The sequence below is a fragment of the Candoia aspera genome, chromosome 9 (genome assembly GCF_035149785.1).
Source record: "Candoia aspera isolate rCanAsp1 chromosome 9, rCanAsp1.hap2, whole genome shotgun sequence".
Classification (NCBI taxonomy): Eukaryota; Metazoa; Chordata; class Lepidosauria; order Squamata; family Boidae; genus Candoia; species Candoia aspera.
The window spans coordinates 12,574,654-12,587,369 of NC_086161.1; the positions used below are offsets into that span (position 1 = coordinate 12,574,654).

The following is a 12,716-nucleotide window of genomic DNA, read 5'->3' on the forward strand; positions in this document are numbered from 1 at the left end:
TTGGCTCATCCTTTCAGCTAAACCATAATGGTTGTTTTTTTTTAAGTTTGGGCACGGAATAGCACTGTCTCTTTCTGGACACCAAGCAGATACTTTTGCAGTCTCCCAAATAATTATCTCATAAACTATCTCAGAAATTCTGCAAGCCAAGACACCATTGAGCTCTCAAGCTTCACAAGCATTTTTTACACTAATTCCGAACACTGAAGATTTCAGACTGTTGCTATTAAATGGAGGTATGTTTTATACAGACCTAACCATTATCTGTAGTCATGACTACTAATGAACATGAAATGATTGTTCATAACCACAGGGGCACCATATCCTGCCAGGATAAGGGTCTTGGGTTTGTTTGATTTGGCATTTATTTTGCAGCAAGCCACTCTGAGTTAGTTTTATAAGCTAAAACAGGTTGGGAGCCAGCGTGGTGTTTTGATTAAGATGCTGGACTAGGAGCATGAAGACCCAGCTTGTAGTTCTGCCTTAGATACAGAAGCCAGCTGGTGACTTTGGGCCTGTCACTTTGTCTCAGCCCGAGACTAGGAAAAACACCTATCTACCAACCCGCACTGGACCACAATGATAGATTACAGCCCATAACTTCAAGGGAAACACTTTCATCCTACAGTGGATTGATTTAAGCTGAGGAGGAGGAGGAGGAGATTGTTCTCTAGAAGTAAATAAAAACCACATCATGGTAACAATTATAAAATCCATCCTTGCCAGAGCAAGCAAAACTGCCACGACTCACAGTTCAGTTGCTATTCTTACTTGAGTAAATTGTGGAATGCATCTCCATTCTTTTAATTCTTTGGAAGCCCATCCAGGACAAGTAATAAAATACAGAGAGAAATTAAAATGGGTGTGCACATATAGACACAGAGCCACCAATGTTATGCCTATTGTCTCAATATTCAAAAGCATCCTATACCACAGGGGCTTCTATTTCTCTCAGAACAAAATCTTCACTTATCTGTGCCAGAAGCAACATACAACTTTATAGAAAGGAGCACAGGTATGCACTGCTAAGCAAGGTTCCATTCTTATATTTGGGCAGTCTAACAAGGATGGCTCCCTTAAAGGCGTATTCAACATCCCTTAAAGCAGTTTTTTTTTTTCAATCCATTCAATTGGGTCCAATTCTTGGAGACTGCTTGGACAAGTCCTTGCAGTTTTCTTGACAAGGTTTTTCAGGAGTTTACCATTGCCTCCTTCCTAGGGCTGAGAGAAAGTGACTGGCCCAAGGTCCCCCAGCTGGCTTTGTGCCTAAGGTGGGACTAGAACTCACAGCCTCCCAGTTTCTGGCCTGGTGCCTTCACCACTACACCAAACTGGCTCTCTTAAAGCAGATTAACCATCTCTTAATGTGCAAACTGCATATTTGGATACAGAACTAAGCAGCAATTAAATCTTAATGAAAGTATATAAATTAAGGCACACTCACAGTATTGTGATTTTACATTCCAAATTATTTAATATCAAATAAACCCTCCATCTCTTCCTCATTCCCACACACATCCTATGATGGAACAAATTCAAGAATGAACTAAAGAGGAAGCTGCAGAACAATGTGCCCTCAATAGTTTTGGTTGCAATGGGCCTGGATTGCTGCATCAAAATGGCCTGGCCTACAAGAGTATCTTTCCAAAACAGGGAGATCTTTAAACATGTTGTTCAGACTGCTTTTTCCCCACTCTAAAATGATGTGATAAACCAGGAGAAACATAGAAAAAATCTTTATTGCTCCATTTGTGCCCCACCCAGCAGCCCAAGATTGTGGCACCAAAATCAAGTGACAAGGACTGTATTTTGGCAATGCAATTCTTTTTCACCTTCCCCTCCTCCCCAATTAAGGGCAGGAGTGGGGGCAGAAGGCAACCCTCATCCTTTAACCTTGCAACTTTCTCCCCCTAAGACCAGCCCCAAATCATTGAGATTTGGGCTCATTTCATCCCTTTTTATTGAGGTTTTGACTTTGACCGCTCATTTGAATTAGGCATGTGCCCACTGGCAATTCTTGTAGCAAATAAAACTGGCTTAGGTTTTTTTTTAAAAAGGAAATATCTAAATTAAAGTAGCTCTTTCAAGATATCTTGCACCAGCTCTAGAGGTATGGTTCAGGATCCATGAACAAAAGCCAAGAAAACAAATCTGTGGTCTTTTAATACACTCATAAGGTACAGAATTGGCAATCTGTGGCACTCCCTATGTTGCTGAACTACAACTCCCAGCACGCTTCATCACTGATCATGCCACCTTCACCTGATAGTCCCAGCAGAAAAAGATGCCTGCAACATAGTGGCCTCCAGATATTGTACACATTAGCTCCTAGCCAACTTTGCCAATGGCAAGGGACTGTGGTAGCCATACTCATAAGCATCTGGAGGTCATCCGAGTTCTATCCTGGCCATGAACAGGAAGTTCCTTAATCCAAAGTCAGCTTCTTGATCCAACTGGAGTAGTACTGCACTCACATATCTTGCTAATCCAACCTTTCCTTGCAAAGAACCCATGCAGCTTAATAAGGTGTGTGACCCCAGGCAGGATAGTTCAATACACCATGATGTATGCCTTCACTGGGGTTTGTTCCACCAGTAACAGTTAGAACAGCCCATAGTTTAGAACAATGTTTCTCAATCATGGCAACTCTAAGATGTGTGGACTTCAACTCCCAGAATTCCCCAGCCAGCATACACTGTCTGGGGAATTCTGAGAGTTGAAGTCTACACAGAGTTGCCAAGGGTGAGAATCACTTGTTTAGAATGTAAGCAAACTCAGACAATTTTCTATTTTGGCAGGAGCTTTCTAGGTTCTGTGATGGAGGTCATTCTCATTACCTGGCTTCTGAAATTCCAGAAATGCTACCTGTAACTTTTACATACCATGGAGATGGCCTCTCCTTAAAACCTACCACTTGGTTGTCATCTATATAGGCCATACAGTTAATCCATGGCCATAGAGCCAGTTTGGTCTAATGGTTAAGGTTCTGGGCTAGAAACCAGGAGTCTGTGAGTTCTAGTCCCGCCTTAAGCATGAAAGCCAGCTGGGCGACCTTGGGCCAGTCACTCCCTCTCAGCCCAACTCGGTGCAATGTAGACTAGCCTCCTCATGGTGCACCCTGGGCAATGTGACTTGTCACGGCTAAATAGTCTGCACATCTAGCTCTGGACCTCACAAGGATTGCCCAGCAAGAAAAAGCAGCATGAACACCGAACTGCTATGCCATACAATTTTAAAAAAAAGTTAATCCATGTTTCTCTGAAAGGTAAGTATAGCAACACTAAGCATGTTTATTCAAGTCCATTTCCTTACTTCCTAATGAGCATTCTTAAAGCAACAATCTTAATCTCAGTATGTGCATTAAAAAAAACACCTCTGAATGTATTGCATTCTTAAAGAAGGCTTTAATAGTTAATTATCCACATTGTTAAGAATGGGGGTGAAAGATGTGATTTCCTTTAGCGTCAGTTTCCATCTGTTCATGCATTAAGATAGAAACTAGCATTTTTCCCCTCCTGTCTTCTTTTGATTTATTTTTGTTTCTCCAGTCTCAAATACTAGATTCTCTTTCCACACTTCATATTCCTTGTTTCTCATTAATCTCTGGCTTTTTGCAGTTTTTCTTCGATTCTGACCAACTCTGAGTGCAGTATTTCTCAAGAAACACATGACCACTGGCTTCATGGGCCCTTCATCAGGTTGTCAGTAAAGTTCTTTGCTGCATTACATCCAAGCATGAACTAAGGATTGCTAATCTGAATGGCACTTGAAGCAACTGATTCCAACAGAACTTCCCACTCACGCAAATATTCCCCTAACAGAAAGGGAGAAATAACCACATTCTGCAAGATAGACCCAATCTGTCCACTTTCTCAGCCTTTCACACTTCATTGGTTCAGCTTCCTTATTAATTATATCAGCCTAAAGAATTGCACACACACACACGCACACACACACACTAGGAGACAGAAAAGACTGAAATGACACCCTACATAAATCAGGCAGAATGTACTGCACCCAGAGGCAGATGGTTACCATGTTCTCAGGCTGCAGAAGATTATTGGCATCATCTACCAGTAGCTACATATTTATTTTTGTATTAGATTTATACATATAACCCTAGACATGTGTTTTAAAGTGAGAGTTTTCTTAGAATAGCGCACTGCAGCTTTTACACTTAAGAGGCAGCCTTCAGTACACATGGCACCTCAGAGCGAGACACGTGGTGGACCAAGAGATGTTCAGCCACAAACTGCCAACCGCATCTCAGTGTAACATGTTGTTCGAACTCAGGCTGTTTGGCTAATTTATGGTTCAGTGTGTAATTAGAACTCCAGAGTTGGGTTAAATGATTCTGGTTAGGTTAGGCATGGATAAATGTGTTTCACGAACACACTTCATCTGTTCCAACTGCAAGAACAGCTGAAGCTAACATCTGAGAGGTCAATCAAAACTATGTAAGGAAATAACTTTGCCAACGTGAATGTGCTTTTTTCTTTTTAAAGGAACACTGGTTGGTACTAAGCCATAATGTGGTTTGGTTTTGCCGTGACATGATTTGTGAACCCAGGCACTGTCCTGACAAGCAGGAACCACGCCGAGACGAGGAATAGGTCTCTAGTGTTAATTACTGCTACATTAGACAGAAAATCCTACCAAACTGAAGAAGCGTGGGAAAACCCAGACAGATAAACCCCAAAAGTCAAGGCGGGTCTGATCTGTGTCTCTTTGAATGGCTGCTTAACTCCTCAGTACTATGCATGCGTTTTCCCCCCTGGATAGGGGCCCCCTCCTGCTCACCATCAGTGCTCATGACAGGCACTGTGATACACAAACCACAGTTTAAGATTTAGTGTTATATGTAAAGTCACTGCGGCTTGGACAACAAACATGATTAAAACAAAACTGTTGCGAAGGCAGTCTTCTTTGTCATGATGCTTAAGAGTTCCTGGCAGACATCAAACTGGCAATACAGAAGACAACTTTCATATCCCTGGGGCTGAATGGATTGGGGAACTCCCTGGACCACCACAAGGCCTCTGAAGTTAACTATCCTACATTACCAATCATGGAAAGCACCAAGGACAAGGCACCAAGTCCAGTAATAGTCCCAAGACAACGGAAATAAATTGCGACTGAATATACTGTCGCTACCAGCCAATCACACAAAATCACCAAAAACCATTCTGTCTTCATGCATTTAAAATATTTACATCCTATGTCAATGAATGAAAAGTAACAGAAGCAACTACTGTCATGCCCTTTTTTATCACCTCCCTCCAATATGCCACTACTGGCCTTCACTGCCCCAAGTCACATATACTACAAGTAGTCCTCGACTTACGACCATTCATTTAAGGACCATTCAAAGTTACAACGGCACTGGAAAAAGTTACTTGTGACCAGTCCTCACGCTTAGGGCCATCACAGTGTTCCCCTCAGTCATGTGAACAAAATTCTGGTGTTGGCAACCAGCATGTATTTACAACAGTTGCGGTGTCCCAGGGTCGTGTGATTACCATTTGCGATCTTCCCAGGGGGCTTCCAACAAGCAAAGTCAATGGGGGAAGCCAGATGCACTTAACAACCATGTGATTCGCTTAATGACCACAGTGATTCGCTTAACAATCCCTGCAAAAAAGGTCAAAAAATTGAGCGTGACTCACTCAATGATCGCATCACTTAGTGACGGAAGTTCTGGTCCCAGTTGTGGAGGTAAGTCAAGGACTACCTGTATTATAATATACTCCGTAGTGGGAACAGCCCCAAACACAGACTAGAAATTTCAAGCAACCTGAAACAAATCTGCCGGGGTCTTGGCTGAAGTCCTATTACACAAATCCTGTCCCTCTGAGGTCTTGCTAGTCCAGGATCAAAACTTCTAAAAAGCCATCTCCATCCATGTGAGTCTGCTCCAAATTTCATTACTCTTTTGCTGCCCAACTTTGATTTTCTAACCAGCAGAAACAGGGTGGTTGGCTGTATAAAACAGGCCTTTTCAACTCTGGCCTCCCAACCTGGAGATTCCATGAAAGTCTGCCTGGCCCAACTCAGTTAAACAGCAAACAAAATGAAAAGCATCACTCATGAGGAATATCAGAAAAAAAATGAAATCAAAATTAGGCTGCACAGAAATATATCATAACTATTCCTTGACCATTCTTGTCCTTTCAGGAGACCCTCACTTATAGTATGCAGATGTTCTCAAGTCTCTTACCAGTTGTGAGCATGTCTTATTTCTTCATGCTACAGACAGCATGTATATTTATATATTCCTTGTCTCTTAAGAGAGACAAATGTAATGCATTCCATCTTGTATATATATGGAGGTTGGAGATGTTCTATATATTTGAAAATAAGCTGTTAGGTAGCTTGCATAATGATGGCATAGACAGAGATGAATAAGCCAACCATCTTCAGACTACATTCTTCAAGGACACAATGAATGCATGATTTCACTCACACCACCTTATTTGGGGCAAAATGAAAGGTTGCACCCAGTAGAAGGTTGCATCTCTACAATATATTTTATAGCAATGTATGCAATATACAATATAGACATACTGATCTGGAGGAGCGTTCAATTATTTTCCCTTGTAAGTGTGCCTTTAAAACAAATGGCCGTTCCTTTCCCCCCTTGTTCTATCATTTCCAAAAAGGATATTCTTCAGTTATAGTATGGAACGCCAATAAACTCTGGGATATAAACCATCCAAAACAACAAAAGCAATGCCTTCTGATATATCCTTCTTCATCTAGTAAATTCACATGACAGCAATCAAGGTTCTAAATTCTACCTCTTGCTTTCTTCCCGATGGACAGCATGGAAGTCTGTAAAGATTCTCTCAAATCAAACTCAGCTCCTGGTGAGTACATGGACATATCTATGCAGATTTTAACAATCGTATAGAAATGTTTTGCCACAGCCTTCTTCAGCTATGTTTTTTGTCTAACTCCCGTGTTTCTCAACCTCAGCAACTTTAAAATGTGTGGACTTCAATGCAGGCTGGCTGGGAAATTCTGGGAGTTGAAGTCCACACATCTTAAAGTTGCTGAGGTTGAGAAACACTGGTCTAACTTATCAGTTTTAGCCCTGGGATTCCTGAGGATCTCTCACACACGTATCAACTCTGCTCAGCTTTGGGGGGAACACAGCTGGCACACGTGGGGACAATGGGAAAACCCACATAAACTTTGGCAGCCCATGAAGAACCCCTACTGATAATCATTGGAGGAGTTATGCAAGTTTTTACTTGTTCCTGTTAAATTCAGCTGACATCCAAAGAGTTTAACTTAGGTTGCACCATGCCCAAGTTTTGACACTAACACAAATCATTTGGAACAAAAGCCTGTAAAGGCCTACCTGATGCCCTTCCACATGAAACAGCTGGAAGAGGGGTGGCAACATTGGATAAAGAATCATGTCTTCCACTGCACTGATGGGAAGCAACTTCGCTCAGGGGCACAGTGCTAGCAGTGTAGCACACACAACATTACCATCTTCCTGTCCTCTACATCTGCTCCCTGGTCCCACTGCCTCTCTCTGTCTTATGGCAGAACCAGCCCTGGGAATGATGATGGTAGGATCACCATCTTCACCTCCAGGAGCAAAATGTCTCAGGAACAGCCCTGCTATCATTTCAAATCCCAGCTGGGCCCAGGAACAAACAGCCATTTAGAGAGGACAGGACAACCCCATCCAGCAACAACAGTCAGAGGATGGATGGATAAGGAGATCACTACAGACCTCATTTTATCACTTCAACAAAACAGTGTCTCTTCCTAAGTGATGTACATGAGAATCTCATAAACCCATTAAATTCAAGCCCTAACATTATGTAAAGGCATCACTGCCCATTGTTGAGAAGATGCAAACCAACTCTACTTTCTTCTGGGTTTGAGAAAAGGGTTGTCACTGGGAGTAGAGACACAGACCTCCGGAGAAATCCACCAGAGCTGTTGTACTTGGTAATAGCTAACAGACTATAATTACAGACACCGTCCCCCCCAAAAAAAACTAGCTAAGAAACAGAGATAGTTATGGCAAAATAATCAAGGAGAGTAAGACTGATTTTAAGACAAAGGAAGAGAGTAAAGCTGCTAAATCAGCATTGTTCTAACAAGGAAGTAGTGGTACATATTTCATAATATGTACCAGTTTGGTTAGAGCCAGTTTCGTCTAGTGGTTAAGGTGCTGGGCTAGAAACCAGGAGACTGTGAATTCTAGTGCCGCCTTAGGCATAAAAGCCGTCTGGGTGACCTCGGGCCAGTCCCTCTCTCTCAGTCCAACTCACCTCACAGGGTTGTTGTTGTGGGGAAAATAGGAGGAGGAAGGAGTATTTGGTATGTTCGCTGCCTTGAGTTATTTATAAAAAATAATAAAGGCGGGATAGAAAATAAATAAATAAAAAAAATGGGCTCTAGTTCACCGCTGCCTCAATATATCTCCTGATCCTGTCTTCTCAGCTTGGGTTCCTTCAGAAGAATTGGACTTCAAAGTCCATCATTCCCTCAGCCAAGCTGACCAAGAATGTCAGGCAAGATGAAGTCCAAGACCTTTGGAAGATACAAGGTAGAAAAGGCCTCAGTGATCCAAGATGCTGCAGATCTCTTTCTAGAGTTGCAGCAAACTAACATGCAACTGACTGATCTGGCTCAGAGGCTGTTAGCAGCTGGGGAATGTTAGTGGGGCAGCATTCCACATCCCTGACAAGCAGAAGACAAGTTCATGGACCCTGAAATGAAGCCGATCATGGAAAGGGGCTCCACATCAGCCGTATGCCATAAAACTCAGGGCTGCACAGTTGGAGGCTTCAGGGCTGCATGTGGCCATCACCCAGAGGTCTCTTCAAGAGTTAACACACTGATCTATGGTTTTTAATGGGAAAAGAGAAAATAATTAAATGCATGGGGAGCGGTCCTGTAATTTGTCATTTCAATTAATTTTAATTTAATCACATTTTGTTTTCACCTTGGCTCCATCCACCTCTTTGCCCTGTTCTCTTTTTGGAATTATTATTTGTTAAGATCTATATCCCACCTTTTTTTCCAGAAGGTTAAAGCAGTTTACAAGAGGATCTCTCTTTTACCCCCAAAATTACCCTGTAAAGTAGGCTAGGTTGAAAAAGAGTGATTCATCCACTGATTTTGAGCCAATATTGGCTGTTGGTGAAATTGAACCTGGGTTCAACCCCCAGCTTGCTGAGGAAGTTGACGACTGGGGAAGGCAATGGCAAACCACCCCCCTCTATAGTCTTCCAAGAAAACATCGTGAAAGCAGGGTCCCCCCAAAGGGTCAGACATGACTCGGTGCTTGCACAGGTGCTCGGTGCTTTCACCTTTACCTACCATATCATCCAATTCCCTCAACATGGCACTTAAACACTAGGTGTGATTCTCAGCCAAAAAAGGAGCTTAACCATGACATAAATCTTACACTCATGCTGCCAGTGCAAAAATGGTGGCACTGAACAAATACTGACGGAAAGGACCAGCCCTTACCATACACGAACGTACAGAAGTATACGGATTAGTATATTATACAACTGTGCAAAGGAAGAACCGTACAACTCGTAATAACACAAGAAGGGATATACATACGCAATACTAATTCTGTTGGGCTTTCTATTGAACAAAGCCACAGAACAGTTCTGGGTGAAAAAAAAATCCCCAGTGTGCAAAGATTTCATTTTGGGAGATGCATCTTATCTCCTGAAGGTTTTTTCCTTTGTTCTCTCTTCCTCCTTAGACTTGGTTCTGAGAATCCTTCAAATCAGGCAAAAAACAGATGGATGAAGATCACCATCAGGAGGAGAAAGAGAAGAGGAGCTGCAGGAGATGTGAAAAGACAGATCTGGGTTGCATCCAGAGTCATAACTCTTCCTCTTTCATTTTGCTGAAAAGCAAGTGTGTTGGACAGAGGCTGATCTTGGAAAAACAGCCTGTCAGCTTTTGAAAACTTCTTATTTATGACCACAGTGCAAGATTTGCAATGTTACAAGAGCCGAGGCTACTGCTGGCCTGCCACTCTGACACAACAGCCATCTGAATCCTACCAGACTCTAATGTGGGGAGGGGGGACTGAGCGCTTTTACTCAGCTACTGATGAAGAAAGAAGAGATGTTGAGAGAGAAGCACTTCATACATGCTTGATCATACTTTTTATCTTCCCTTCCCCTTCAGGGGTCTTCATGGGCAAGCCAAACAAACAAACAAACAAAGTTGCAGGGGAAAAAACGAAAGCTTCTTGTGTCCCTTGAAAGAGTAATCAGCCAATTCACACTACATCAAATTTAGATGCCTCCTGTTCTGGTTTTCCCTGCAATTATTCATGGAGAAAAGCATTGCTTAGCCTGTTTCTATGGCTTTTACCAGCAGCTGTTTTTAAGACTGTCACAATGTATTATATAATATACATTTACACAGACACACACACATATACACCCAAACTACTCATTCAGCACAATGAAGAGGTCAGCTCACAATGTGGCCACCCTGCACCACTGCTGGGATCTTTGAGATTTGCTCCATGCATTACTTAGCCACTGTCTGTGTCACCCCAGGAGGCTTCACATTTCTGGGGGGAAGAGAAGTGGAGTCAGCAGCTAATGGGGAAAAGGGATGACTGGGATGTCTAAACTGGTGCCTAGTGTGGAAGAGGCAGCCTGATAGTAGCTTCTGTCTCATGCATTAAAGCCCAAGTCTACCCAATGGGCTGGGTAGTGAGTGGTTCAGACCTTCTTCCCCAAGGGTCTAGTACCATGCTTCTCAGCCTTGGCAACTTGAAGAAGGGTGGACTTCAGTTCCCAGAATATGGCTGGGGGATACTAGGAGTTGAAGTCCACCCATCTTAAACTGGCCAAGGTTGAGAAACACTGGTCTAGTAAGTCTGCTTATAACTCTTGAAATTTCAAAATGTATACTTGGTGCAAAGGAAAGCAGAGAGAAATCTTCTCTTCTACCCATCATGCTTGGACCATGAGAAGCTGACTTGGAAGGAGAGCCAGAAACTGGACTTCCATTGTTTCCCTTAATAAAGAGGAGATCGAGATGCAAGAGGAGGCAAGGAGTTTGGACTGAAAAGGGGAAGGGGTGGTTTGCGGCTACTCCCTCCCTACTCGAAGGGCAGGGTGGCTCTGATGACCAGCTGCTGAGGAACTACAATAGGCAGCAAGAGTGGGAAGCAGCCAGGAAGAAGGGCAGCCCCGCTTTGGGACCGAACTGCCCCAGTTAAAGAGTGGTCGGGCTATCCTCAGCCACGTGCTGGGGAAAAATGCTCCCAGCGCCTGGCCAATCAACTCCGGAGCCCCCCGACCCTGGTTTGGCTCAAGCCCAAGCCAGCAAGGCGGTCGTCGGAGCAGAATCCTGGCTGGGTTCGTTCCAGCGCCTGTTCCCTTCTCCGGTGCCACGCGGGTGCCAAGAGCGCACGCGGAGCCTCCCCAGGCCGCCCGAAGCGCCTCTGGGCAGGTGCAGAGCGCCCGCCCATTAATGAGCAGCTACAGCCAAGCCGCAGGTATTTAAGTTAGGGCGGTGGGCGGGGGAGAGATGTCCAAGTCGTTCCACTCCATTGCCGAGAAAGCCCCCCGAATCTATCTCCGTAATCCCGGGAGTCAGCTCGCCTCGCGGGCGCCTTTCCCTCTGGAAGACAGCCAGCGCAGCCCCGCCAATGGGCGAGCGGCGGACTCCCCGACCCCTCCCCAGCGTTACGCAATATTCCCGGCTCCAGGGCGCTTCCTGAGCCGAGCCCCTCCCCTGCCGGGCTCGGATCGAAAGGCGAAGGATTAACCCCTTCCTCCTCCTCCTCGCTCTCCCCCTCCCTCCGAGGCGCTTTACCTCCCTCGCCCCCCGGTGCTTTACTCCAAGGGCCGCCCCTCCCCAGCAGCTCTCCTCTCCCCCCACGCCACCAGCGCCAGGCAGTGACAGCCACCCCCGCTTTGCCGAGGGAGCCGAGCAATCCGCTAGTACCGGGCTTCCTCTGCGCCCCCCTCCCCGGCGCGCAACAAGCGGCAGCGGCAGCAACCGCCGCCCTCAGCAGCGCCTGGGCGAGGGGCCAGAGCGCCGCGCCGCCCCCAGCTCCGGGTCAGCATCCCTCCGACCCGAGCGCCGGGCCACGTGCTCGCTCTGCCCGCCAGGGAGCCGCTCGGGGGCAAGGCGGCGAAGGGGGCCGGCACTGCAGCAGCAGCAGCAGCCGCCGAGCTTCGGGTCCAGCGCTCCCCGCGGCGCCCCCGGCTCAGGCTCCCTCCGACTGAGGGAGCTGGAGCTGGAGCTGGAGGCGGCGGCGGCTCCTCCGAAGGGGAACGGCGGGGGGCTGCGCGGCCGCGCTCTCGCCTCCCCGCGGGCCCCCGGGTCGCCGGCCGCAGCTCTGCAACGTGCGTCATGGCTGCGCAGCGCCGGGCAGGGTCCCCCCGCGTTGGCGGGTCGGGGCGCGCGGTGCCCGGACGTCCTCTCTGCGGGCGGGCCAGAGGGGGCTGCCGGCCGCGCAGCACCCTCCTCGGCTGCGGGAGTCCAGCCCCCGCGCTCCCCCCGGCCGGTCTTGGGGAGGCTTTGCGGCGAGCTCGGAAAGGGGACCCAGACTTGCCCAGACTGCCCCCCGCTCCTCGCGCCCGGCGACCCGCGGCCGCGGCTCCTTACTTGCCAATTTCCTCGTAAAGCTGATACTCGTCGGTGAAGCGGGTGCAGGTCACGGTAGTGGCCATCGCGGCTGCAGCTTCGCTCCG

The 12,716-nt window shown here is 46.2% G+C and overlaps 1 protein-coding gene across 3 annotated transcripts in view; it reads right to left on the reverse strand.

The window, feature by feature from the left end:
- CAMK2B (calcium/calmodulin dependent protein kinase II beta) overlaps positions 1–12,716 on the reverse strand; it is a 179,107-nt gene extending 166,391 nt beyond the window's left edge. For all 3 annotated transcript variants that reach the window (XM_063311399.1, XM_063311398.1, XM_063311400.1), the window contains exon 1: positions 12,631–12,716. In XM_063311399.1, the coding sequence (XP_063167469.1) occupies positions 12,631–12,695 (65 nt within the window). In that variant the 5' untranslated portion in view covers positions 12,696–12,716. The remainder of the gene's footprint in view (positions 1–12,630) is intronic.